The sequence below is a fragment of the Heterodontus francisci genome, chromosome 22, assembly GCF_036365525.1.
Source record: "Heterodontus francisci isolate sHetFra1 chromosome 22, sHetFra1.hap1, whole genome shotgun sequence".
Taxonomy (NCBI): Eukaryota; Metazoa; Chordata; class Chondrichthyes; order Heterodontiformes; family Heterodontidae; genus Heterodontus; species Heterodontus francisci.
The window spans coordinates 56,901,175-56,926,099 of record NC_090392.1 but is presented as its reverse complement, the minus strand read 5'-3'; the positions used below and the strand labels follow the sequence as shown (position 1 = coordinate 56,926,099).

At 43.0% G+C, this 24,925-nt stretch overlaps 1 protein-coding gene across 7 annotated transcripts in view; it reads right to left on the bottom strand.

Moving 5' to 3' along the window:
• Positions 1-24,925, bottom strand: part of opcml (opioid binding protein/cell adhesion molecule-like) — a 1,070,268-nt gene that overhangs the window by 695,488 nt on the left and 349,855 nt on the right. The window contains exons 1-2 of one of the 7 annotated variants that reach the window (XM_068053867.1): positions 13,001-13,017; positions 6,434-6,598 (exon numbers count right to left, since the gene is read on the bottom strand). The exons of 5 other annotated variants lie outside the window; for them this stretch is intronic. In XM_068053867.1, the coding sequence (XP_067909968.1) occupies positions 6,434-6,480 (47 nt within the window). In that variant the 5' untranslated portion in view covers positions 6,481-6,598; positions 13,001-13,017. Of the gene's footprint in view, positions 1-6,433; positions 6,603-13,000; positions 13,018-24,925 lie in introns of those variants that run through there. One more of the 7 variants, XM_068053866.1, reaches the window with a different exon arrangement.

Sequence of the window (24,925 nt, the reverse complement as noted above, 5' to 3'; positions counted from 1 at the left end):
ACAACCAATTTTTTCTGCAGCACCTGTGGATGAGTCTGTCACTCGAGTATTGGCCTTTATAGCCACTCCAGGCGCTGCTCCACAAACCACTGACCACCTCCAGGCGCTTACCCATTGTCTCCCGAGACAAGGAGGCCAAAGAAGAAGAAGACAGCGAGTTAAAGCATAAGTAGCTTAACTATGTAGAATCATCAACTGGGTGTCAGTAATCCCTTCAAAAGGAGAGAAAATTGGCCAAAAGCACTTGATCTTTTCAAGCTTACATCACATCTTGTGCTTTCATACAATATATATCAAGGATGCTTGCACCCATCAACTTATTGACAGCAACAATGTTGAAATACTTGGGTAGCTCTGTATGTGACAATGGGCCTGGACTTTATTTTAAAAATTGGTATTGCCTTGTGCTTCAAACTGTGTCATACATACAAGCGTGATGATGAAAAAATACAGAGTAAAACTGAAGAGTTATAAAATGGACTTTATCTTTTTTTAAAGGCCACGTTTGCTGACAATGCAACCATTAGATGGCACAGTCCCAGCACATGTGCAAATGCAGCCTCATCGACAGAAGAGTCACTGTCTGTGACGTCTCAGGCAGCTGCCAGTAATAAAGATGGTGCTGCTCAATTTAACACAAAAAAATTAAACCCAAACCCGCTCACCCCTCAATGGCCACGATCGCCCCCTCCATCCCACCCCCCGCAACAGTACCCTCTCGCGATTACCGCTTCTGTTTCCTGCTTCCTCCTGCGATTGCTATCTCAATTGCCACATTCAGTTTGCCACTCCCTCCTGCCACTCCGCACTGTTTGCCACTCCATCCTGCCGTTCTTTCCTGCGCCCAACTGGTTGCCATTCTCTCCCACCGCTTGCTCCCCACCTCGCTGCCCGGAGAAGCGGCGGGTTGGGGGTGGGAGGAAGAGCGAGTGAGGTGCTAGCCATGAGGCGGAAGCAAGCGGCAGGATGGTGCAGCAACCAGTCGGGAGCTGCAAAGTGGAGCAGCAAGCAGATGGGCGTGGGAGAGAACAGCAGGAGGAAGCAGGGAAGAGAAGCAGTGATTGAAGCTGATTTCCAAAACTTGAGCTGGAAGCTGACGACCTTTGTGTGATGACATAGTCATGCGCATGGGTACTGGCAAGTTGGCAAAGCTCAGGTGCATTTTACGCATGCACAAAGATGAATGCATTCCACACATGTGCGCAGTTTGTACCACAGTGATGATGTCGGCACTTGGCTGCATTGTCAGGAGATACTCCATTTTTTAAAAAATGGACAATGTTGCTAAAAGTGGCCACCAAAGGGGAACAATGTGGCCTTTGTATATTCAAACTGTTTGACAGGAACAAAGGAATAGCTTTTGAGCTGGGAGGGGTCAATTACACCCATCCTGAAACATTCCTGAATTGAATGGGTTCTTCTGAAACAAGGAAAGTGTGAAGTAGCCACCTCCTAGGCCAATGTTAGTCACTACAAGGAGGGAGATCCACATCTCACACAGACACAAAGGTGTGAAACTATTTTTGACCTTAAAGGTAGCTCCCTGAAGAGAATGACACACACACACTCAGAAAGAAGCCTCACCAAGAAGCTTGTTTCCAGCTAAGGGGCTGGAAAAAATCCAACAAGCCAGAAGGGAAGTGCTTTGCTGTAGAATTCTACGTCTTTACTTATGCAGCAGTGACTTAGAAGTGATCCAACCAAGAGAGAAACTTCCAAACATCTCAGGCCTGCAACCAACGAGAACTTGACTTCCGAGAGAATTCAACATTTTTACCATGACCCCCGAAACCTACCCCTTTTCCTCTCTGTCTCCTCTTGTATGTGTGTGTGTGTGTGTGCGCGCGTGTGTGGGCACGCAGGTGAATGCATGAGTGGATGCGATTGCGGCAAGTTCAATACAAGGGGTATTGATCAATCAATAATTGATTTTCTGTTTTAAACCTACAAGAAAACCTGTTGCTGTCTGTTTATTGGATAAATAAAACACAAAGAGGTTAAACCCTAATAACAAAAAGCACTGGCTGCAGTCAGGTGGATGTTGAACAGTGGAAACCACTCAAACCTCTCACCACGTGGCTGTAATAACTGTTTCAATTCTGCTCCCTGCCAATGCATTCTACACTATACACTGCAATCCAAAAAAAAGTTAAAAACACAATAACAAAGAAATTAGTTGAAAATGACCAAGTAGCACTATGCAATGAGCAAAAGGAAAGAAAAAAAAGCAGCAATCAGATCAAGTGACTGCAGCTTCAGCCCCTGAAGACAGAAAATTGTAACATCATATAACACTCAAATAAGTGCTGATGTTCTCTATTTGGAGTCTACATCTTTCACAAAGAACATGCATTTTCAGATCTTCAGGGACATTATTTGTACACCATTTGTTGAGGCTTAATGTACACAATCTGGGAGCTCAATGTGGTGTTCAATGATATACAATACAACTTAGCATAATCAAAGAAATAAGGAGGGAACTTGCTTTGCCTGTTGATATGCTAACTGTGAGATGATTTGCCAAAAACAAAGCTGCATTGAGTTTTGTCAATTTCCAATTCGACCAAGTTGCACAGCAACTGCACTGCTCATGAACTCTTTTTCCTGGAATACAATTTCAACATGATGCTCTTGTTGGCATGAGCAGAGGTTCAAATATGTAGCCCTTGAGGAATGAAACTAAGAAATGAGCATCTGAGGTGCAAGTATGGACTTCTGTCGATCCTGTACAAAGTTTATTTTATGGGGAAAAACCCTCTTTTGCTGCATAAAAAAAAAAATATTAATGGTTTCCCCATCTTCCATGTTGGTGTAGTATTTTGAAGCTATTATCAGTTGGAATAAAATTTTAAATGTCACAGTGTTCATTTCCTAATGCATATATACATTCTATAGAGTTGGCAACTAATCTTTTGATTGACAAGTGGAGGTATTAATCTGCGATGTCTAACATGTATTTTGTTGGATTTAACTTCACAGTTTTGGCTGGAATCTTTTCACTATTGCACTGTTTCTGTGAAGTTTGTTATTCTGTTGTGGAGGTGTTTTAATCACTAGTTTTATGGAATTTCTTTTAGCTGTGGAATTGATCAGCAACTGTTGCACGACTCCATGTTGTGTTGTTGGATGGTGGTAACATTGTAGATTCTTCTTTTCCTGTGGCATTAGTTCGAAGTGTTTCAGCATTGATTTTTGGTTCTTCTCCAACATTTACATGTTCCATACATTCCTGCGATTGTTCATCACTCAATTTAGTATGTTAGTTTTTGTTTCGCACTGAGTGCTCTTCCAGCTGCTGTTTTATTTTGATATTGCTCAGTCCACTTTTAATTCCTCAGTCCACTTTTAATTCCTCAAGTGGCATTTTGCATCCATTTACTTGAGAAGTCGGAACTACATCACTTCATAATGCTGGCCTGTGCGTTGGCATATTTATTGTCACCAATGGATTTTGCATCAACTTGTGACTTGTGCATTGTGTAAGCACAGTTTTTAATATTTTGCTGTAAATGTATTTGAAAGCAAATTTTGTTTTGTGTTGTGTTGCCATTCATCTCAGAATACCATTTGTATAGATGAAGATTCTTAACTAAATTAGTATGCGAGTTGTTCTTAGACCGATGCAAGTCCATTATATGAAACAGAATTGCACCAAAATAATTGCACTGACACCCACACTGATGAGAGAAAATAAATCTTGGAAATTATATATTCTTCACATAATTTCATGTCAGAGAGAGAGATGCACAGATATATGCACACTCACATGCACAGACATACGATTGTTATTAAATTGAAGTGAGTGTAATGGTTATAAAATGAAGTAAGTGAAGAAGGCATATTTAAATGGTGAAAACAGGTCATATTGTGATGGAATATAGGTATAATAGGCTTAATTAGGTAGCATTTGGAAATAGTGCATTATGTCTTTTAGAGTTAGGGATTGAATGGATGATCAGTTTTTAGAACTCACTACCTTCTTAAAGGGGAATGTCAGAGTTAAATATTTCAAGGTCCCTGTTAGAATAGAATTTCTGTTGCCAGGGAATTGGAAGATAAACACACACATTGAAATATCCTGTGTGACATCAGTAAGAGGTAGCAATAAACTTAATTAGTTTATGGGATTGTTGATGCAGATAAATCAGCTCCGGAGGATGCTTTAAGGTACCATAAAAAAGGCAATTAGAGATAATAAAACAATAAATGAAAATGGACTCACAGGAGCAAGAGGTCAAGTAAACACAATTCCAAACATTTTGACCAGATAAAAGCTCACAACTTCAAATTCCAGTAAAACATTCAGTGTAAATGGTAATTAAAGATATGGATTTTAAAAGGAACATAGGTAGGTCACATCTAAATGCAGAAACCAGATGACACTTGAGAAATAGTATAAAAATTAGAGGTTTTGAAAGCAAGGTTTAGGGGCGTTGTATCCTCAAACAACAATTCTCATCCCATGCCTTAGGGGATTTAAGGTAAAAGTTTACTTTAAATTTTGATGGATATTCTGGATAGTCTAAGATAATTTTGCTGTAGCATTAGCAAGGTTAAACCTTTGGATTTTATGTTAGAAATAAGAATATGTGTTACATCTTTCAGTAATATTTGATATTGTGATATACTTATCCACTTAAGAAGTTTACTGCATGTTAAATTCTTTTATAAATATATAAAAGTTAACAAATCGTCTCAAGTAGTATTCTGTATACAACTACAAGAACCCCCCTCTCTCTGTCTCTTTAAGTGGAGAGATACATTTTGAAGAGAGTTTCCCAGACCCTTACAATATCTGGGATATTTCTGACTTAGCCATAATTATTAAAAATAGGCTATCCGAAAGATGGTAATATTCTCTGTTGGTTTTCTTTCTTTGAGGGAAAGCTAGTACAATTCTTCGGACCCAAATAAGTGCCTGAGAATTTGTCTCCTTTGAACTTGATTAAAGGAGACTTATAGGGATGTACTCCTGTTTTAGTTTAGTCCCTATAAGGGGTTAAAGTCATAAATCATTTCAATATACATTCCTACACTAGTATGTGAATTAATTGACCTTTGTGTGGTGAAATTACAAACTGTGCTACTAAAATGAATTATCTTAGGCACTCACATGATGCAGTCGTATCAAGCAGAAGAATAATTCATTGTCATTGAGTTACCAAAATTTCATATCAAGGCTGTAAAAGGCTTTAGTTTCAGATCCATAATCATTTTCATACTGACACGGCCAAACTTCCCATTTGTTTAAATGACACAGCAATGTTTTCAAAATTGCTAATATTCACAGCACCTACTTAATGCTGAAAAGACTTTAAATTGTTTCCAGGAAGAAATAAATGGGCCAGGATTTGATATCAAAATGCCATTAGTCTGTGTCTTGCATAGATGAGTTTGGTTTACACGATCTTCTGACTTGACTTAAAAGCAAACTTATACCTTTATAGAGTAGGATAGTGATGTTTAGGCTACCAAAAAAAGGTGCCAGCAATGTAATCATAGGGATTGCCAGTACAAGTAAACGAAGACCAGTCTCCCATTCAAAAAATGTACTTCTGTGGGAAATTTATCATCTCAAGATACATTGAAAATGATTTCCATCATGCTGAAAGTTTGTCGCATTGTGCATTCTGACTGCCCCCTGGCCAGTGCTTGGCTGAATCTTACATAAGGAGGGTAAGCAGTTTCTAACTGAGGTCCTTTGGATCCAAACAGATTATTTTTTTTGAATTCCGAATAGCTACTGTTAAAATGGGGAAAACCAGTGTCCAATGGGCAAAAACTGCATGGGGTGCATAGCATTCAGCTGTGTAGCCTGTGCACTCGGATTCTAGATTGATTTAGAATCCTGATGGAGTTGAGCTGGTCTGGAATGCTTCGGGCTTCTAACAGTTGTTAAATTTGACGGAATCAGCAGGGGAATTGAACATCTGTTTGGAATACTAAATAAGGTGCACAAATGCTAAAATAGAATCTAAATCCAAAAAAAAGCTATGACTGATAATTTGTCAATGTCATTATCAAATGTAAAATGAAGTAATCAGATGTTCATCTATTGTGCTGAATGAGCAGGGATTGAACACAACACTACTTAATTAGGTAGTGCACATTTTGAATTAAATGTATAAAGTTAACCAAGATTTAACTCAGTGAATGCAAATCTTGAAGCATTCAGAAAACAAAACAGGCAAATTCCTCAAGAAACCGGGCTGACAGGAATTAGTTTCATGCCAAGGAACATGGGAGATGAAAGTAGTCCAAATGTACCAAATGGAGTGATTCAAATTGATTCAAGTGACATTGCATGCTGGGTGGCCTTAATACTTTGTTGTTACATTTTCTTCTGTTAATAGAAAATCTATACAGCACTACTTTCGAACACAAAACCTCAAAAAGGAACTTAGGGCCCGCAAACAAGAAAGGGTCAACCAACCTTTCGTCAGATTCTCTATCTACCTCGCCTAGCATTTTCAACCCCATCTCAGGCTCCTAGTCTTTAGTTTCCTCTATCTCCAGTTCATTGTCTGTCACCTCTCCTTTCTCAAGTCTTTGGTCCGCCTTTCTTCATTTGGTCAGGCCTCTGGTCTATGAGATCCCTCTGTCTAATAAATGAAAATGCTTAAAATAGTGTGCATAGGGTATCAAATAAAAACACATACAAATCACCCAGGATTATTTAGCAATGATCAGCATGCTAGTGATTATGTACACAGTATTGCATGTACAGATGGTGACTACAGCATCCAGAACTGAACACAGAGTGAGTTCCAGCTGAAGCGCCAATCATTACTCTCAAGTAAGATGAGCCCCAAACTTTAACAGCAAACTGGATTGTAAATTTTCTGACTTACTACTATACAGCAAGCCAAAAGCAATAATAAAAGATCATTCAACCTAACATATTCAAGAAAGAGTTAGATATAGTTCTTAGGGCTAAAGGGATCAAGGGTTACAGGGAGAAAGCAGGAAAAGGGTACTGAGTTTGGATGATCAGCTGATTGTATTCAATGGCAGGCTCGAAGGGCCTACTCCTGCTCCTGTTTTCATATATTTCTATGTTTCTAATAAGCTACTTCCTCCACAACTTGTACACAATGCCTCACATACACATTGGACTGTGTTGATCCATTACCAGAATTGGAGTACTTTAAAGGTGATATCCATCTTTAATAAAGGGTAAAATTATACTAAGGTTAAGTACCATCAATTATTAAGTACTTACCTATTGATCACCTCCAGGCATTTCCAGGATTTTAATGCTTTTTAAAAAAAAGTGAATGCACTTACAAGGCTGCCTCACTGAACACCATGTGCTTTTTATCATTTTTTCAGCAAATGATGGGTCAAATGTACTGGAGTGACGTAAGTCAATTGGATGCCTTGGGCTGCATTTTCTCCTCTTGGCATCATTAAAATTTGTCTCTTGACCGATTGCAAATCTGTCTGTTTTCCCACTCTGCAGGCTTCATGGAGTACGTGCTTTGTTCGTGAAAAAAGAGAAGCATGCTGTGCTCAATCTTTTAACAGACTAGCTTTACTGCAATCAGCCACAGGAAGGTTCCAAAGGTATCTCCCCAAATTGCATTTCCCGAACATCTCCATCACATTATCAAATCAAAGGTAGACCACAGGGCTTAGTTCCTTTTAAACAACAAAGCCAAGACAGAACTCAACACCAATTAGTAGCTACAATCCCAGGGCCCTCCTCTGCAAAATGTTTGTAAGTTTGCCTCCATAGACAAGCCTTTTGAGAAAGATTATTTCTGAAAGCTAAGACCATCTTTCAAACAACATGAGACAGTTACAGCCTTCAGCGCTTCATATTGAATGCAACCATCTTTTCCATCATTTTCTATAAGAAGATGCTGGCCTATTTTGAGAGCTGGTCACTGGACCGATGGTCCTATAAGATATGAGAGTTAAAAAGTTTGATGATGAATTCAAAGGGCTGAATTTTAAGGGAACGATGTGGATGAGTATAGAGAGGTGTGAAATAAAATCGGGACATGTTGGACAGGAAGTCCCATCCTGATTTTGTACATGACAGCAAGCATGGAGGGCGGAGGTCCAGCGACGACAGAGTGAGCAGGTAATTAGGATAGTTAAATGGCCAATCAAAAGCAATTTTCATGTCTCAGATGCAATTTTATAAATGGCGCATGGGTCTCACAGGACCTCAGAGATTTGCCTCGAGACAGCAGATCATGGCTGTCTGGAAAGGGAGGCTCTTGGAAGGGAAAACATCGAGGGCCTGAAAGGGCCAAGAAGGGAGGGGTGAGCTTAGTATGTCAGGAGTGAGGGGGTAGGTTGGCTGCACTGCTGGAGGGCCAAATTCAAGAGGGCAACAGGCAAGTGACACCTCAGCGCAGGTCACAAGTGTGGGCAACAGGAGGGGGGACACTGGCAGTGGAAGACTGTCTTTAAAGGAGAAGCCATTTATCATGGGCTTTGGAGACCCCGTTGAGGGTGAAGTGCACCTAAGTGGGAGGGAGGGTCAGGCACCTTCAGTGGCACCGCAACAGACTGAGCCCACAGGAAGGACTCCAGTGGCCTCTGGACATGGAAGAAAGGCGAAGAGGAGAGAGGGGGAGTTGACCAATGCAGAAGGAGGTACCCTCCAGAATGTACAGGGCGAGGCTCAACTACGTGCAGATGTCAAAGAGGCAGTGCCAACGAAGACACCCCCTCTCTAGGGAGGCCGTCACTGACCTGTGTGCAATGATGCATAATGAGCTGTGCCCTAGGGGACTAGGTGGCAATCTAATGCCAGTGGCCCTGGAGGTCACCATGGTGTTGAACTTCTACACCACCAGATCATTCCAGGGATCCACAGGGGACATTTGTGAAATCTCACTGTCGGTGGTGCATCAGTGCACCGAGTAGGATCCCAATGCCCTGTTCAGGAGGGCCGGAGATTATGTGCGCTTCCACATGGATCCTAACTCACAAACAGAGAGGACCACTGGTTTCGGGGCCATCGCTGGATTCCCCCAGGTGCAGGGAGTCATTGATTGCACACATGAAGCCATCAAGGCTCCTGAATACAGGCCAGCAGTCTTCATCAATATGCGTCCACTCCCTCAATGTGCAACAGGTGTGCGACCACCGTAAATGGATCCTGCAGGTCTGCACATGCTTCCCAGGAGGTTCCAATGATGCCCACATTTTGCGCCACTCACATGTGCCTGAATTTTCCACCCTCCCTCCAGCCTTTAGGGATGGATCCTTGGAGTCAGGGGCTACCCACTGAGGACATGGCTGCTGACATCCGTGAGGAATCCACGCATGGATGCAGAGGACTGCTACAACGCCCGCCATAGGACAACACTGGGCAGGCCATTGGTCCGCTGAAGATGAGATTCAGGTGCCTGGATCAGTCCAGTAAAGCCTTCCTGTATACCCCCAGCAAGGGTGCCCCCCCCCCACCACTTACTGTCAAGGTTTGCTTAGTGCTGTACAACCTTGCCCTGCACAGGGAGGAGCCGATGAGTAATGAAGAAAGTGAGCAGCGGACTGCCTTCTCAGATGATGAGGATGTGGAGCAGGAAGATTGGAAAGCTACGCCAGTTGAAGAACCCTGGGGCAACATAACATTGGACACGAGAGATGCACAAGGAAGGCTCGCGACGCCCTTATTCTTTCGCATTTCCTTTGATCCTTTATGGCCCTTGTAACTTACCCAATAAAGACCTTTTATGTAACCGTCTTTCTGCATTCCTTCCTTAACGATGCCTTGTCTTGTTGAACATTTGCGCAGAGCTGATCTGGTGAGGCTCTAGACTTGAGCATCTGTGATCGCCTCCAGCTTCTTGCTAGAGGCTGAGATGCAATGAATGGTCAAGTCCTTGATGGAGGAAAAAGGGAGAGAGAGTCCATGCCTAGCAGTAAAGATTTATTTACAGTCACAATTGAGATGGACAGTATAATGATAGACAAACGCTCACCTGTGAAAAGCCAGTGATTGTAAGTCCACTTCATAATTCCCTTACCTGACCTCCTACGCGCTGTCAGCTGAGTTGGAAGCTGCCTGCTGACCTCGGTGCCCGTGGCTATGGACGACCTTGGCAGCCATCCTCGGAATGCCTTGGGCCTGGAGAGCCCCAGCATGCTCTGGGCCTCCTGCAAAGAAGCAGTACTGCCCTCTTTCAGCTGGGATGTTGGATGAACATACAGCACTAGCAGAGGGATGGAGGAGCTGCTGCCCGCACCAGGATCACCCTGAGAAGTCCCAGCTGTTCGGGACATACACTCCTCCTCCAAATCAAGGCAGACCCTTGGCTCCCTGCTGACCTGAGAGGACAGAGGACCTGGTGGTGACTCGAGGTCCCGTTCCCTTCTTTCCTTGTCACTGCTGCCTTATACACATGATAAGACGATGGTATGGAGTTCTGCACGAATATCCAGCAAACACTGAGTACTCTGCTGGACGTGGCTCTTCATCAGATCTGCCAACCTCTCTATGGAGGAAGCCACTTGTGCACCAGAGACAATGTTGAGCTCAAGGCTGGATAAACTCCTCCATCAAGTGCGCTCGGGAATGCATAGCCTCAGGCATTTCTGGCAGATGTTGCCACACTTCTTGCTGCAGCTCCAGCATTTCCATTGTTGCTAACGAAACCGGAGGCAGGTTGTGAGCCTGGGGCTCAGTATGGGCCTCAGCATGGGCCCGGCTTCACACAGTCCTCTGACTGTCAGAGGCCTGGTCTGTTACCATCTTCATCAACTGCTCAGGTGCATGTGCACATTGCTCAACAGATTCTGTGCCCAGATCAAAACCCACTGAGGTGTTTGTATCTGCACTGTTGAAGAGTGGAGGAGAATGAAGTGCTGATGGACCCTCTGAGGCTCCTTCTTCCCCCTCAGTGGTGGCAGGATCCACAACATCTTCAACTGGTCTCCAATTTGGCACAGCTTGACCTGCATGACAGAACAAAGACAAGTAAGGGTCAGGGGCCTACCTTCACTCCATTGCAGACCCCGGTGTGCACCGGATGCCTGATAAGCAGCATGGCTCCATTGTTGCAGATGCAGCATTATGCCCCATGTAGACCTTATTATCTTGGGAGGGTTCCCCCGTCTCTCCATCCACAATGCTCCTTCCATCCTATGGTCCGGCAAGTTCCATGGCATACTTCTACACTGGCATCAGAACATGCAAAAATCACAGCCTGCCTTCAGTCTTCAGCTGCTCCCTATGATTATCTGCTATCTTCTCCTGTAGACAGAGGAAGGGACCCTTAGCAACATCAATCCCAACACATGGGCTGCTGGCAGTACAGTTGCCACTGATGGGGACACACAGATGCCTCCTGCATGTGTTCCCTTCCCAGGCATCTCGCAAGTTTCAAATATGATAGGAGACCTGCTTTCAGGGCTACCATGACAGGTAGCTGATAGACATGTTGCATCCCCTGTCCCTTTTCCCACGTCTGGGGTGTAGATCATTCTCATCCCAACATAAGGTCCTACTTTGACAGATGCAAGGCCCAAAAGGATGAAGGGATTAAACGATACTCACTTTTGCAGCCCCGATGAGGTCACTGAGCCACTTGTGGCACTGTATCCATCTGCACAGGGTTACACCATGGCTGCTGACCTCTTCAACGATCTGGAGCCAGGCCTGCTTGGTTTGGCTCATCGGTCTCCTCCTCTCATCCGTTGGGAACAAGATATCCTTCCTCTCCCTGACAGCCTGTAGTAGGACCTGGAGGGAGGCATCCAGAAAGCGAGGGGCCACTCTTGTCTCCTGTCAGCCATCTCTTCGCACTCAATGCCACCTCCTCCTCTTCCAGGCCTTCCCAATGCAGAGTTCAATGCAGGGTTGACAGACCTTTGAAAATGGCAATAGACCCTACCAAGGTGTCATCTGATGCCATGCTCCCCGCCTCTGGGCCTGAGTCCGCAATTGGACAGAGTTTACAGCTCATTAGTCTTAATTGGCCAGTCACCGCTGAATCGCATGTGGCCTGCCGCTCCATCCCCTGATGTGCCTTGTGCCCGACTCTGCACCTGACGGTGGGACCGGCACTCAAAACATAAAATTCAGCCTAAATAATCTCCATTTCACTCACCAGTCCCATTAAAATTGCGTTCGCTGTAACCTTTACCCTAAGAACAGATTTCAACTACACTTAACCCTCTGTGCAAGTTCACCCTGACAGACCTCTCATTTGTTCGCTAATGGCTACATAGCTCAATAGAGCAGGAGTAGACCATATGGCTCCTCCAGCGTACTCCACCATTCAATATGATCATAGCTGATCATCTTCCACTTTCTCACCCTCTCCTCATATCCCTTGATTCCCTGAGAGACCAAAAATCTATCTTAAACATATTCAAAAAATGGAGCATCCACAACCCTCTGGGCTAGAGAATTCTAAAGATTCAAAACACTTTGAGTGAAGGAATTTCTCTTCATCTCAATCCTAAATGATCGGCTCCTTATCCAGAGACTGTGCCTCCATGTTCTAGATTCCTCAGCCAGGGAAACAACCTCTCAGTGTCTATCCTGGCAAGCCCTTCCAAAACGTTATGTGTTTCAATGAGATCTCCTCTCATTCTTCTAAACCCCAGAGTGTGGGCTCAATTTACTCAGCTTTTCGTCATAGGAGAACCTCCTCAATCCAGGAACCAATCTGGTGAACCTTCGCTTCACTGCCTCCAAAGCAAGTAATATCCTTCCTTAGGTATGGAGACGAAAACTGCACACAATCCAGGTGCAGTCCTTTACAATCGTAGCAAGACTTCCTTATTCTTGTGCTCCAATCTCCTTGCAATAGAGCCCAACATGCCGTTTGCGTTCTTGTTTACTAGCGGTACCTGCATGCTAACTTTCTCTGCTCCTTATACAAGTACACCCAAGTCCCTCTGAACATCAACATTTAGACGTTTCACACCTTTTAAAAAATATTCTGCTTCTCTATTCTTACTAACAAAGTGAATAACCTCACACTTCGCCAGATTATACTCCAACTGCCATCTTGTTGCCCATTCACTTAACCTGCCTATATCTCTTTGCAGCCTCTTTGTGTCCTCCTCACAGCTTATATTCCCATCAAGCTTTGTATCTTCAGCAAACTTAGATGCATTACTTTCGGTCACTTCGGCAACTCATTAACATGGACTGTAAACAGCTGAGGCCCTGGCACTGATCCTGCAGCACTCCACTAGTTACAGGCTGCCAACTTGATAATACCCTGCTATCCCTACTCTTTACTTCCTGCCTGTTAACCAATTCTCTATCCATGCAAATATATTACTATGAGCCCTTATCTTGCATTTTAACCTTTTGTGTGGCACCTCATCAAATGCCTTTTGGAAATCCAAGTATACTACATCTACAGTGTTTTATAAAGGTTTACCATAACTTTCTGCCTTTTGTGCTCAATGCCTCTATTTCTAAAGTCCAGGATCCCATATGCCTTTTTAACCACTTTCTCAACCTACTCTGCCACTTGTAACGATTTGTGCACATATAACCCTAGTTCTCTCTGTTCCTGCACCTCTTTAAGAATTGTACCCTTTAGAATATGTACCAAGCAATATCCTTTGTTAGTATCCTCCTGATAATTGGATCATGTCCAACATGTTGCCGTATCAATTTAAAATAAGTGCAGAAATATAGGTATGTTCTCGATTGGAACAGCTAAGTTACTAGCAGCTGACATTTGTTTGTTATCCTTCACAAATACAGATCTTGTTTGCTGACCGGGGGGAGCATCAATAGAAACCATGTAGCTGTCTGTAGGCTCAGTTGAATCATCTGGCACAAACGTGAGCAGTGGTAGGAGAAATAAGTTTAGCCTTGCTATATGCTCACAGCCATTTTTGTTCAGAATGGAACCTGGTTACATCCAGAAGTTTCTGGCAAAGTTACACTCTTGAAATTGAAATGAGTGGGGCTTTTAAAATAAAGTAAATACAATGTATGGAAAGAAAGACAAGAAGAGCAGAGCTCATCTTACTTGGCAACTACAACAGACTGGCATTGGAACAGCTTGTTCACTTTTTCTGCCACTGCTCCTCACTGTTCTCATCTGTCACTGAGGGATCCTGCCAATAAATTCTGTCTGTGTTGAGTGCAAAGCTTTAGACATCCTGTTACCGTATGCAAAATACAGCATTACTAAAACTTGCTTTATAATTGATAAACTATTCAATAATATTTCCATGGTTTCAGAGTTTGTACAAACCCAGAACTCTACAATCACATTCTCATGCACTTTACTGAATAAAGCTCATCATTTTCAGGAAATCCTCTTGCCACTGTCTGGGGCTGTCTCTCTGTAATTGAATGTGTTCACATAATTAGAGGTTTAATTTGTACTCGACTTTCTTTACATGAGTACGCCAAATTACATTATCTGTTCACAGCCTCTTCTACACCAGTCTTTGTTCTTTCAGTCTCCACAATTCTTACTAATTAATCAACAATGGATTTTTAAAAACATCGCAACATGTCAAAATGTGCACAGGATGTCAAGCTGAGAAGCAAGGCCCCAGTTCGTTCATGTGAGAGGACAAATTTATCAGCCTTTTAATTTAGATTTAAAGCATCGATTGTTTAATAGCTCAATCAAACTGGCAGCACGTTGATAATGTTCCTTTGTTTAAAAAAACTGCTTACTGCTTCCTTCAATCAGAAACATAAATCACAAATCAACATGTGTTTTAAAATACATTTGGTAAATATTTTGGAACTGGGCATGACAATAAATTTGATTTTCACTCTTGTTTTCCCGCGATCCAGCTTCTCAATCAAAGGGTTCAATGATGACTCGATCCCAGATCAACAAAGCAACTTTCACATTTTCTGGAATGGTCTCAAATTGAAAACATCCAAACATTTTCTGTTTGGAAATACAGCACTATATTAAAGATGCAACTTGTTTTGTTGTTGTAGTAGAATTGCATTTCATATTCTAGAGCTATATTTCCCGTACTGAATCAAATTGTGATGGTTTTAGGCGGATGGGTAGTGCATCATGCAACACTATTCCATTAAGAGGCAATAAAAAATATTTACTTTATAAATGGAAGGCAGGCCCCACTTCTCATAATTAATAGGTTGAATGACCATTTAGATGAGGGAGACATGACTTCAAGGGCTGAATTTTTAACCAGGGTTCAGGAACCAACATGGAGGTTAGTTCAAGGTCCTGACCCAGCACAGTGTGCTTTAGACATGCCCAGCACAATTTTCAAAGCTTCAGCCAATTGAAGGTCAAGGGACAGGCTCACCATCCAACCAGGGATGGTGGGCAGGCTCGTGATGCTGCAGGGCCACCAGCACTCAGAGATTGGCAATTTGACTGGCCAGGGCAGGCAAGTTTATTTTATCTTTTAACATGTCACAGCTGCCTGGCCATGATCCTGGAGGGGCAACCCCTCCAAGGGACAGTCAGCAGCTGCAGCCCAGCTGGGGTCCAAGCCAATGTGGGCTGCCCACATTGCTCACTGGAAATCCCAGTCATTGTAGGAACGAGCCCTTCACCAGATCTAATAAACCTAAATTGGCTACCCACCGCTTGTCAGTGGAAAGCTGATCTGACCCTGAGTCAACCCCTTTGAAAATGGCTCTGGGTCGGGTTTGTGGCAGGGAGCTGACATAGAGGCCTGTGGTGCCAAAATGCAGGCCCACCTGCCTCCAATCGGGACCACAATCTCTTTTAAAAATCCAGCTCCAAGAGAGGAAAGAGAAAAATATGTGGGGGAGGGAGAGACAACACAAGTCAAAGAAAAAAGGGAAAATAATACTTTAAAAAATTGGATTAAAATATCAATAATTTAAAGCAATTTACATCCAAATTAAGGTTACAATTACCTTGTCCAATAATCTCACCCAAACAGATTTCTGGAACTTACAGACTATACAGACAAAATGATGGATACTACAAAAGCTCCAATTTAATTTCACTACAATCATAAAATTTGTGGTGGCAAGCCAAAATGTAATTTAAAAAATCTGCCTGCCTGAATATCAATATTCAAAACAAACCTGCTGTAAATGTTTATTTTTTTCACATTTTAGTTCAACTTTCATATTGTTCAAAATGTGTCACTGGCAAGACTAGTGGACGCTCAATTTTACCATCTTGGATACCACTACATGGGTATGTTGACATTGATGCCAGCTCAGGATGTTTCCTTCCTATTCAACTCCTTAATTTCCCCTCAAAGACAGAACTACTTTGAGCAAATACGTACTTAAAAAGCATCTAATGAGGCATTATGCACCTGAGCTCATTTTAAAATCTTATTAAAATATTGAATGTAGAACCATCCTGTATTTGATGATGGGACGAGTCGACAAGGTCAATCAGTCTAGTTTGTCACATGGAATAAAAATGATGCACTATTATTTGTGACTGTCTTTTACGTAGGGATTTTCTAGATATAGCTATTCCTGAATTGGTTGCCAAATTACCCAGAATTTGCAGTATATTGCAGCTTCAGATTGGCATTATTGCCACTGTCTAATTCGCACAGCTTCCAAAATGCAAATGTTATCAATTGTAATTTTAAATGAAATAAAAAATAAATTACCACATAATTGATTCCACACATTTCAAAAGAAGATGTATCTCACTGTACAATGCCACTTACCAAAGCAGGGCTAAATGCAAAGTACTTAAAAAGTAAAGGGGGGGAAGAAGTTCCATGCAGTAAGATACAATGCTACGACAACATTAAATAAAGATATTCGAGAGTTTCCTGGGTCAGCTTATTTGCAGAGCCATTGGAGTGGTGATTAGCATAAATCCTTGGGTAAAATGGGTGTCAACTGCTGGAGTGAATGAAAACTGGGGAGCAACCTTTAAAAGTATACTTCAGCTTGCACACTTAACCAGCTGACTGGAAAACAACCAGCAGCAGCCTGCTCTCGCCCTGAAATGGAAAATTTCATTGACTTTGTTCCCAATTTCCACCCTTCTCTCACCTTCACATGGTCTCTCTTTGACTCTTCCCTTGTCTTCATTGAAACCTCTGTCTCCATTTCTGGTGATAGGCTGGTAACCAATATTCACTATAAGCCCAAGGACTCCCACAGGTACCTGGATTATACTTCCTGCAAGGACTCTATTTCCATTCTCCCAGTTTCTCAGTCTCATCTATTCAAATGATGCAACCTTCCATACTGGTGCTTCCAATATTTCTTCCTTTTCCCTCAACCAAGAATTCCCCCCACTATGGTGACAGGGCCCTCGACCGTGGCTGATCTATTTCACCCATTTCTGTTCTCACCCCTTCTCCTCCCTCCCCGAATTATGGTCCTCCACATTTTCGCCACCTTCAGCATGATGCCACCACCAAACACACCTTCTCCTCCCCTTTCAGCATTCCAAAGGCACCATTCCCTCCTTGACACTTTGGTCCATTCCTCAGTGATCCGCAATATCTCCCCACTTTTCTGCAACACCTTTCTATGTAACTGCAGGAGATGCAACACCTGCCATTTTACCTCCTCCCTTCACACCATCCAAGGCCCAAGATTCCTTCCAAGTGAAACAGCAATGTACTTCTTTCAATTTAGTATACAGTCTACGCTGTTCACGATGTGGTTTCCTCTATATTGGGGAGACCAAACGCAGACTGGGTGACCGCGCTGTGGAACACCTCCATTCAGTCCGCAAGTGCAAACCCGAACTTCCTGTTGCTTGTTAGTTTAATTCTCCATCTCGCTCCGACCTTTCTGTCCTTGGCCTGCTGCAGTGTTCAAATGAAGCTCAACTCAAGCTTGAGGAACAGCATCTCATCTTTCAACTGGGCACTTTACAGCTTTCTGGACTCAACATTGAGCTCAATAATTTTAGATCATAATCTTAGTCTCTATTTTTTTTCCATTTCTTAATTTCTCATTTTTTTTTGCTGTTCTGTTTTATTCCCGCCCCCCCCCCCCCCTTGTTTCTTTCTGAATCCCTTTGCTTTATGTCTGAATGGCTGCTCTCCTGTAATTCATACCTAATGCAGACATAGATTTTGTTTCTTTACTTGTCCCATTACCACTTCCTTTGGCTTTGTACCATGAAACCCTTCATCATTTAACGTCTTCTGCCCTCCACCTTATCATAGAGCTTCCCTTTGGTTCTTCTCCACCACCCCTGCTCTCCCCCCACCCCATCCCTTTTACTTGCTACTGTTACTTTTCTAATTTTTGACAATTCTGATGAAAGGTCACAGACCTGGAATGTTAACTTTGTTTTTCTCTCCACAGATGCTGCCAGACCTGCTGAGTATTTCCAGAATTGTCTGTTTTTGTTTCAGATATTAGCACCCGCAATATTTGGCTTTTGAACCAAGCAGCAGTGCTTGGCTCACTCACTTAATTATCAGATAATTTCACTGTATGTTGCATCAAGCTTTTTATCATATTTTTCATGAATGTACTGTGGGATCCTCTGAATGAGGCAGCCAAACAAAGCAACAGAGCATGAAACCTAGGCACAGAAGAACACAGGATTTTTCTAACTTGGAGCTCAACGAAATTGAAGTCAGCAGGCACAGACTGTTGGGTGTCTACGCCAGAAAGCCTGCCAGGAATGTTATTTATGCCACCTGGATGGAGACAGCTCCAATTTTTTCACCCCAAGGTCTGCCAACTAGTGCCACAAGAATTTCACCAACCCCATCAGGGCAGACAGGATAACACACCAAACATGTCCATCCTGGCCATCAAAACACTTTTCAATGTCTTACAGAAAGATGTGGACAACTAGCCTATCACAACACACTCTGGTTAAGAGGGACTCTAACTCAGTATTGTGTACTGTTGCTACCCAGCTCCCTTCATACAAGTTAACTACATGCACAAGCCGAAAAATGCTTCCCTCATGTTATCATGAACCCACATTTCTTACTTCATCTCTTCCATACCTCTTGGCACAAACTCCTCAACTGCAAAGTGTCTCATGTACTCCCCTGCTGGCGAACATGGCACACAATGCCCGACAGAGGTCGGTTACTGGAGTAGGCATCCCTGTATTCATGCCCCATGAAACAAAGGCTAAAGAGTTTAAGGCGAGCAACACAGATCTGGCTGGAAGCATGGGTGAGGTCAACATTATATTGGCGGTACCAGGATATCCACTGAACACCTACAGTTATTCTGGTACCCTGGCAAAACACTACACAGACACAGCTTTTAACCCCCTTGTCTGTCTCTGTAAAGTTTATCCATTCCCTTAGTTTTTACCCTATTTTCTTGAAAATCCAAAAGAGCATTGGGAGGCATAAGAGGAGTAGAAAAACAACCATAATGATAATGATGAGAATAATGAAGAGGAAAGCAATAACAGTAGTCTACCTTAATCTATAAAGACTGACTTCTACATGCTCCTTTTCCCCAATCCCCTTCAACTCACTCCAGAATCACTTGCTTCCTCCGACCCAGGCACTAGCTCAGACTGTTTCATCCAGGTGATATTAGATATCAGATGATATTAGTGGTGATGTGGCAACTTCTCAGCAGAGGCTGTGGTTTTGGAGTCATGTGACCCAGAACCTTTGGGTATTCACCTGAAATGAAGAATGTCAATGTGCAGACTTTGAAGTCATGTGTAACATATCTAACAACTGACAGGTGCAACTCTCAAGTCTACAGCTCTCCTTTGTGGCAAAATCACAGAACTAGCAATCAGTGCAGTATGTGGCAATTTTATTGGAATCTTCATCAGATCCCTTGCTAAGAAGCATCCAGGAACCAAGTGGTGCCTCTACATCTATGGAGGCACAGACTGTAGCTCTGGTGGCAACAGGGGAGAGAATATAGAGCAACCTGCAAAAGTGTTCCGGACTATGATGCACATTACTGTCTCTCAGGGTTTTCAGAATTACATAGCTGCCATTCGACTAGCCATGCTGCTGATCAGTGGGGCCTCAGATCAAAGGTACAGTGAAAGAGCAAAAGCTGGAGTCCGCATACCTGACACTCATGTCTCTCAGGGCAGCAGCTGGTCTCTGGCCTTCTCCTTCAGATCACTATGTCAGTGGAACATAAAATGCATCATCAGTCTGCCCCGGAAACTGTAATCTCCCAGGAGAGCACATGGGTTTGGGCGATAGGGATGACTGTTATTGTGATGCACAAGGCATCATAACCATATAGGAAAAGCTAAATGGACCCAGGGTGTCTTTACCTGTCCCTCATTGTCAAATGTTGTTTTGGAGCTTTAGGGTCAAATTTTTCTCCTGGAAATCATTTGTTAATGTAATCTTGTTCCCTAACGAAGTGTGGGATGGCCAAATGATTGACGCTGTTTTAACGACTTCCAGCAGATCAGGTGTTGATGTGCAGGATCCTTAGCATGTTGTCACATACAATCTGTATATTCAGGGAGTGGTAGCCCCTGCTGTTGACGTAGTTAAGTAAGCTTTTCATAAGAGCACTTACAGTAATATATGTACCAATGATTATATCGGCACAGTGGCGCAGTGGTTAGCACCGCAGCCTCACAGCTCCAGCGACCCGGGTTCGATTCTGGGTACTGCCTGTGTGGAGTTTGCAAGTTCTCCCTGTGTCTGCGTGGGTTTCCTCCGGGTGCTCCGGTTTCCTCCCACATGCCAAAGACTTGCAGGTTGATAGGTTAATTGGCCATTATAAATTGCCCCTAGTATCGGTAGGTGGTCGGAAAATATAGGGACAGGTGGGGATGTGGTAGGAATATGGGATTAGTGTAGGATTAGTATAAATGGGTGGTTGATGGTCGGCACAGACTTGGTGGGCCGAAGGGCCTGTTTCAGTGCTGTATCTCTAAACAAAAAACTAAAAAACTAATTCCAAAAGCCAGCAACCCCTACATCACTGCTGTGATGCCAAAGGTGATGAATTTTCTTTCTTGTAAAAGCAGTTAGTGACCTGACGAATGCAGGCCCCGACTACAACCTGGTTAATTTTGCACAGAGTGCTCCAAAGCATATGAAATGACTCTATGCCATGAAAATTGAGGGTGGCGGCCACCTTCATAGCTATAGACAGAGCAGTGTGGCCGCAGTTCCTACTGCAGCAAGTGACAGAGCTGCTCTATATTGTTCTTGGTAAAGCAAATTCCTCATGTACATTCCTCAGAGAGTTCCAATTTTGACCTGTGCTGCGTGTATATTCTGAGTTGGGGTTGTTATCTGTTGGGCTGCATCTTCATTAAATAGCTCTCCTTTGCATCCCCTCTTCCTCCTCCTCCATGATTGTGGCATCTTAGGCCAAAGGGGATGTTATACCTGCTCCTCAGATGCCTTCACTGCAGATAGGGGCTGCAGAATGAAAATCTTCCAGTCTTTGTCCCTATCAGAAGCAGATAGAAAGAATGGCAAAAAAAAGGAATTGTTTCCTGGTACATGTTTGGTTCTTTATGCTGCCACTGTATAGAGTCTAGCCAGAGAAGTTCTCAGACTGTGTTGTCCAAACATTAATCTTTACTGTATAGAAACTATATACACTCCACACTAACCTGTGTGGCTCCTTCGAAAGCCATGCTATAACTGTTTGAGTCTCTCCCACATGATCTCTTACATCATCATGGTGGGCAGTAATCTTTACATTCTCTCAAGATTAACCCTTTGATACCCTAAACTACATTTCCCACTGCAGAAATATTTATGTAAATTCTTCAGACTCTTCCGGTTCAGATATTCCTCACTTTCACCTTGATCAGTTGATCCTGGCAGCTGTTGTGCCTTATAAATCTCTGTCTAAGCTACCCAGACTTGGAAAACAAGGAAACTGTAAGCAGGGAGTCAGTGGGCAGATCACAAAAAGTCTCAATAAGTGTAATGAAAAGCATGTTAAACAGGGAAAATGGAATATAAATGGCTTGCATCCGATTTTCCGGCCTAAAATGTTTCCCGCACCCTTTATAAATAATTAATACGCTGAAGATCGTGAGGAAATTTTCCCCCCAACAAATCCATTATAGATATAACAATTTTGAGTGAACCACTGAATCCTTATAACTGGCACACTTCATGTTACTCTGAGCAGAATAGTTGATTTTTACAGTCTTGAAAGCATGCCAAATCACTGACTTCTTTTGCAAATTATAATAAGCTAAGACTGGAATTTAACAATTGCTTTTTCCCATTGTAGTTTGGGAAGAACAAGGTAGTTTACGTTTTCAACACAGACACAATTCAAGAGAGAAGATGAGCATTACACTCCCACACAGCACTTCACCCTTTCACTTGGCTGAGCACTGACAAAACTCAGCCAGGTGAGCAATGACAGGCAGCTCAGAGACTCAGATACCCAATCCTCAGATCAAGAGTCAAGTATTCAATCAATGCGAGGAACTGTGTTGTCATATAAATGTGAGTTTTAAATGAGAAAGATTTCTCAAAGCATATTTATTTTGATTAGGATAGCAGGTTTTCACTTAGTCAATTTTTTAAATAGCTTATTGAATTATACTTGTCAACAACCCTGCCTCATCACTTGGTTTAAGATACCAGTTCAGTTACTCTGTACAAGCAGCAATACCCTGCAGAAAGTCTGCTGCTCTGCCTAGTACTGCATTATATCTAGTTAAATATAAAGATCTCCTTTCTTAATTCATCAATCATTCTTTTCATATTTTGAAGATATAACTGAATAACAACATTGTGCTTGTGTGTGTGTTGTGTCGCAGGGAATGAAGGATAGGCAAGTCAATTGTGAGAGAAGCTGGCATTCCATCCTATACTGCATTCCCTATTATGGTACCTAAAAAGCAAGTGTAAATCACATGTAACATGTTAAGAGACTAAACCACAGATCAGCTGTGGAAGATTCATTAGCTTAGCAGCCAGTTTGACACAGGATAGCCAGTTTGCAACACTGATCCATTTGCTTTAATGTTTACTGTTAAATTAATTACTCAAAGTTACCCCTATTTGGGTCTGGCAGTTTTGCAGATCACCAAACTTCTTAAAGAACTCCAGAACCATTGAGATCCTGACTGAAACGATTTCTAATGATCCCTCCTCAATAGGTGAATGATGCTGGTGTCTACATATGGGATCTGCAAGACAACAGGGCTGTTCATCTCTAGATGCAGAAGGAGTAAAGATATTGTGTATTTTTTAAAAATAATAAATATTAACTAGACACCTACGTCATAAAATTTGGTTCCATAGTGCCCATAGTTTCAATGCCACCAGCTGTTGTTCTGGGACCAAAATGGTGTCTACATTGCATGCACACAGTTCTGGCATGGCCTGCACAGGATATCATTTTCACAGTATCACAGAATTGTTACAGCACAGAAGAAGGCCATAAGGCCCGTCGTGTCTGTGCTAGCTCTCCGAAACAGCAATTTACCTAGTGCCATTCTCTGACCTTCTCCCTGTAGCCCTGCACATTCTTCCTTTTCAGGTAACAATCCAATTCCATCTTGGATGCCTCAACTGAATCTCCACCACACTCTCAGGCAGTGCATTCCAGATACTAACCACTCGCTGCGTGAAAATGTTTTTCCTCATGTTGCCATTGCTTCTTTTGCCAATTACATCAAATCCGTGCCCTCTTGTTTTTGATCCTTCCACCAACAGGAACAGATTTTCCCTGTCTACTCTGTCCAGACCCCTCACGATTTCGAACACCTCTAAAATGATTTTAGTGAAGGCATGAGACCAGAGGTTATAAATGTGCTCCAGAAGTGTGCAGAGTTGGCAAATCGTGATGTAAGTCAGCATGTAACGCTGAATTGACGCTTGGGCTGTCATTTTTGGCCTCGCCGCTTCAGCTAATGCCTTCTCTTAAACACGTATGGCTCACTGACCGTTCAGCAGTAGGAAGGACCTCACCACTGGCACTCTCTAAAGGGATCAACAATTTTCAGGTTAGTTGCTGATTGATTTCTACTGGCTCTATCTGAGTTTGTAGAAGTGCTGTGCATTTTCTAGTGCTATTGAAAGTTGGTGAAAGAGACAAGGAGTGCTATTGGACACATTGAAGGCCTTGCTTCTGAGTTCAAGGGTTCTGGTCAGACCACTTGTTCCCAGTCATGGATGCCATAGTTACTATTCCACTTGGTCTGCAGCATGATAAGGAGATTGAACAGAGGCAACAGAGAAGAGCAAACTGCTCACAGAGGAAAAAGGAGGAAGGAAGAGAGGGAGAAAGGCACTCAGCAAGAGGCCTTATCCACTAAGGGTCTTCAGAGAGCAACTCTTTTCCATCAACCTAAGCAAGGAACAATGTGTTTAATGTTTTACAAAGGAGCTGCTCACTGAAATCTACCACCTCTGGCAAGCGGACCTGTAGCCTCACAGCAGGGCAAAGAAGGCACTGTAAATGGCTGTAAAGGTGACCGTGACCATGAATTTCTTCATATAGGGATCTTTCCAGGCTGGACCAGGTGACGCCTCTAACATTTTCCAGTTTGCCATCCATTGCTGACTAAGGAAGGTGACTGATGCTCTTCATGCCAGGAGAGGGGAGTACACCATGTCCTCTCTGACTGGAGAGGAGCAAGCGAAGCAGGCACATGGGTTTTGCCACAATAGCGGGATTCCCCTTGGTGCAAGGTGCCAATAATAGCACAGAGATAGCTCAAGGGCACCACATCTAAATACAGAGGTGTATCGCAACTGCAAAAGGATCCACTCCCTAAATGTACACTTGATGTGTGACCATGATCAGCACATATTGCAGATGAATGCCTGGTATCCTGGTAGCAGTCATGATGCCTTATTCTGTGCCAGTTTGATCAGTGTTTGAGTCACCACATCAAACCTGAGGATAACTGCTGGGCAGGCCTCTGGTGTACAACCAAACCACACACGGCCAGGATGCGTATAATGAGAGCCATGCTGCCACATGAAACATCATCAAGCAGACCAATGGGATGCTCAAGCAGTGCTTCCACTGCCTGGACCATTCCGGAGGAACCTGTAGTACTTGCTGGAGCTTGGGTCATGGCTGATTGTATCCTGCACAACCTTTCCCTCATGATGG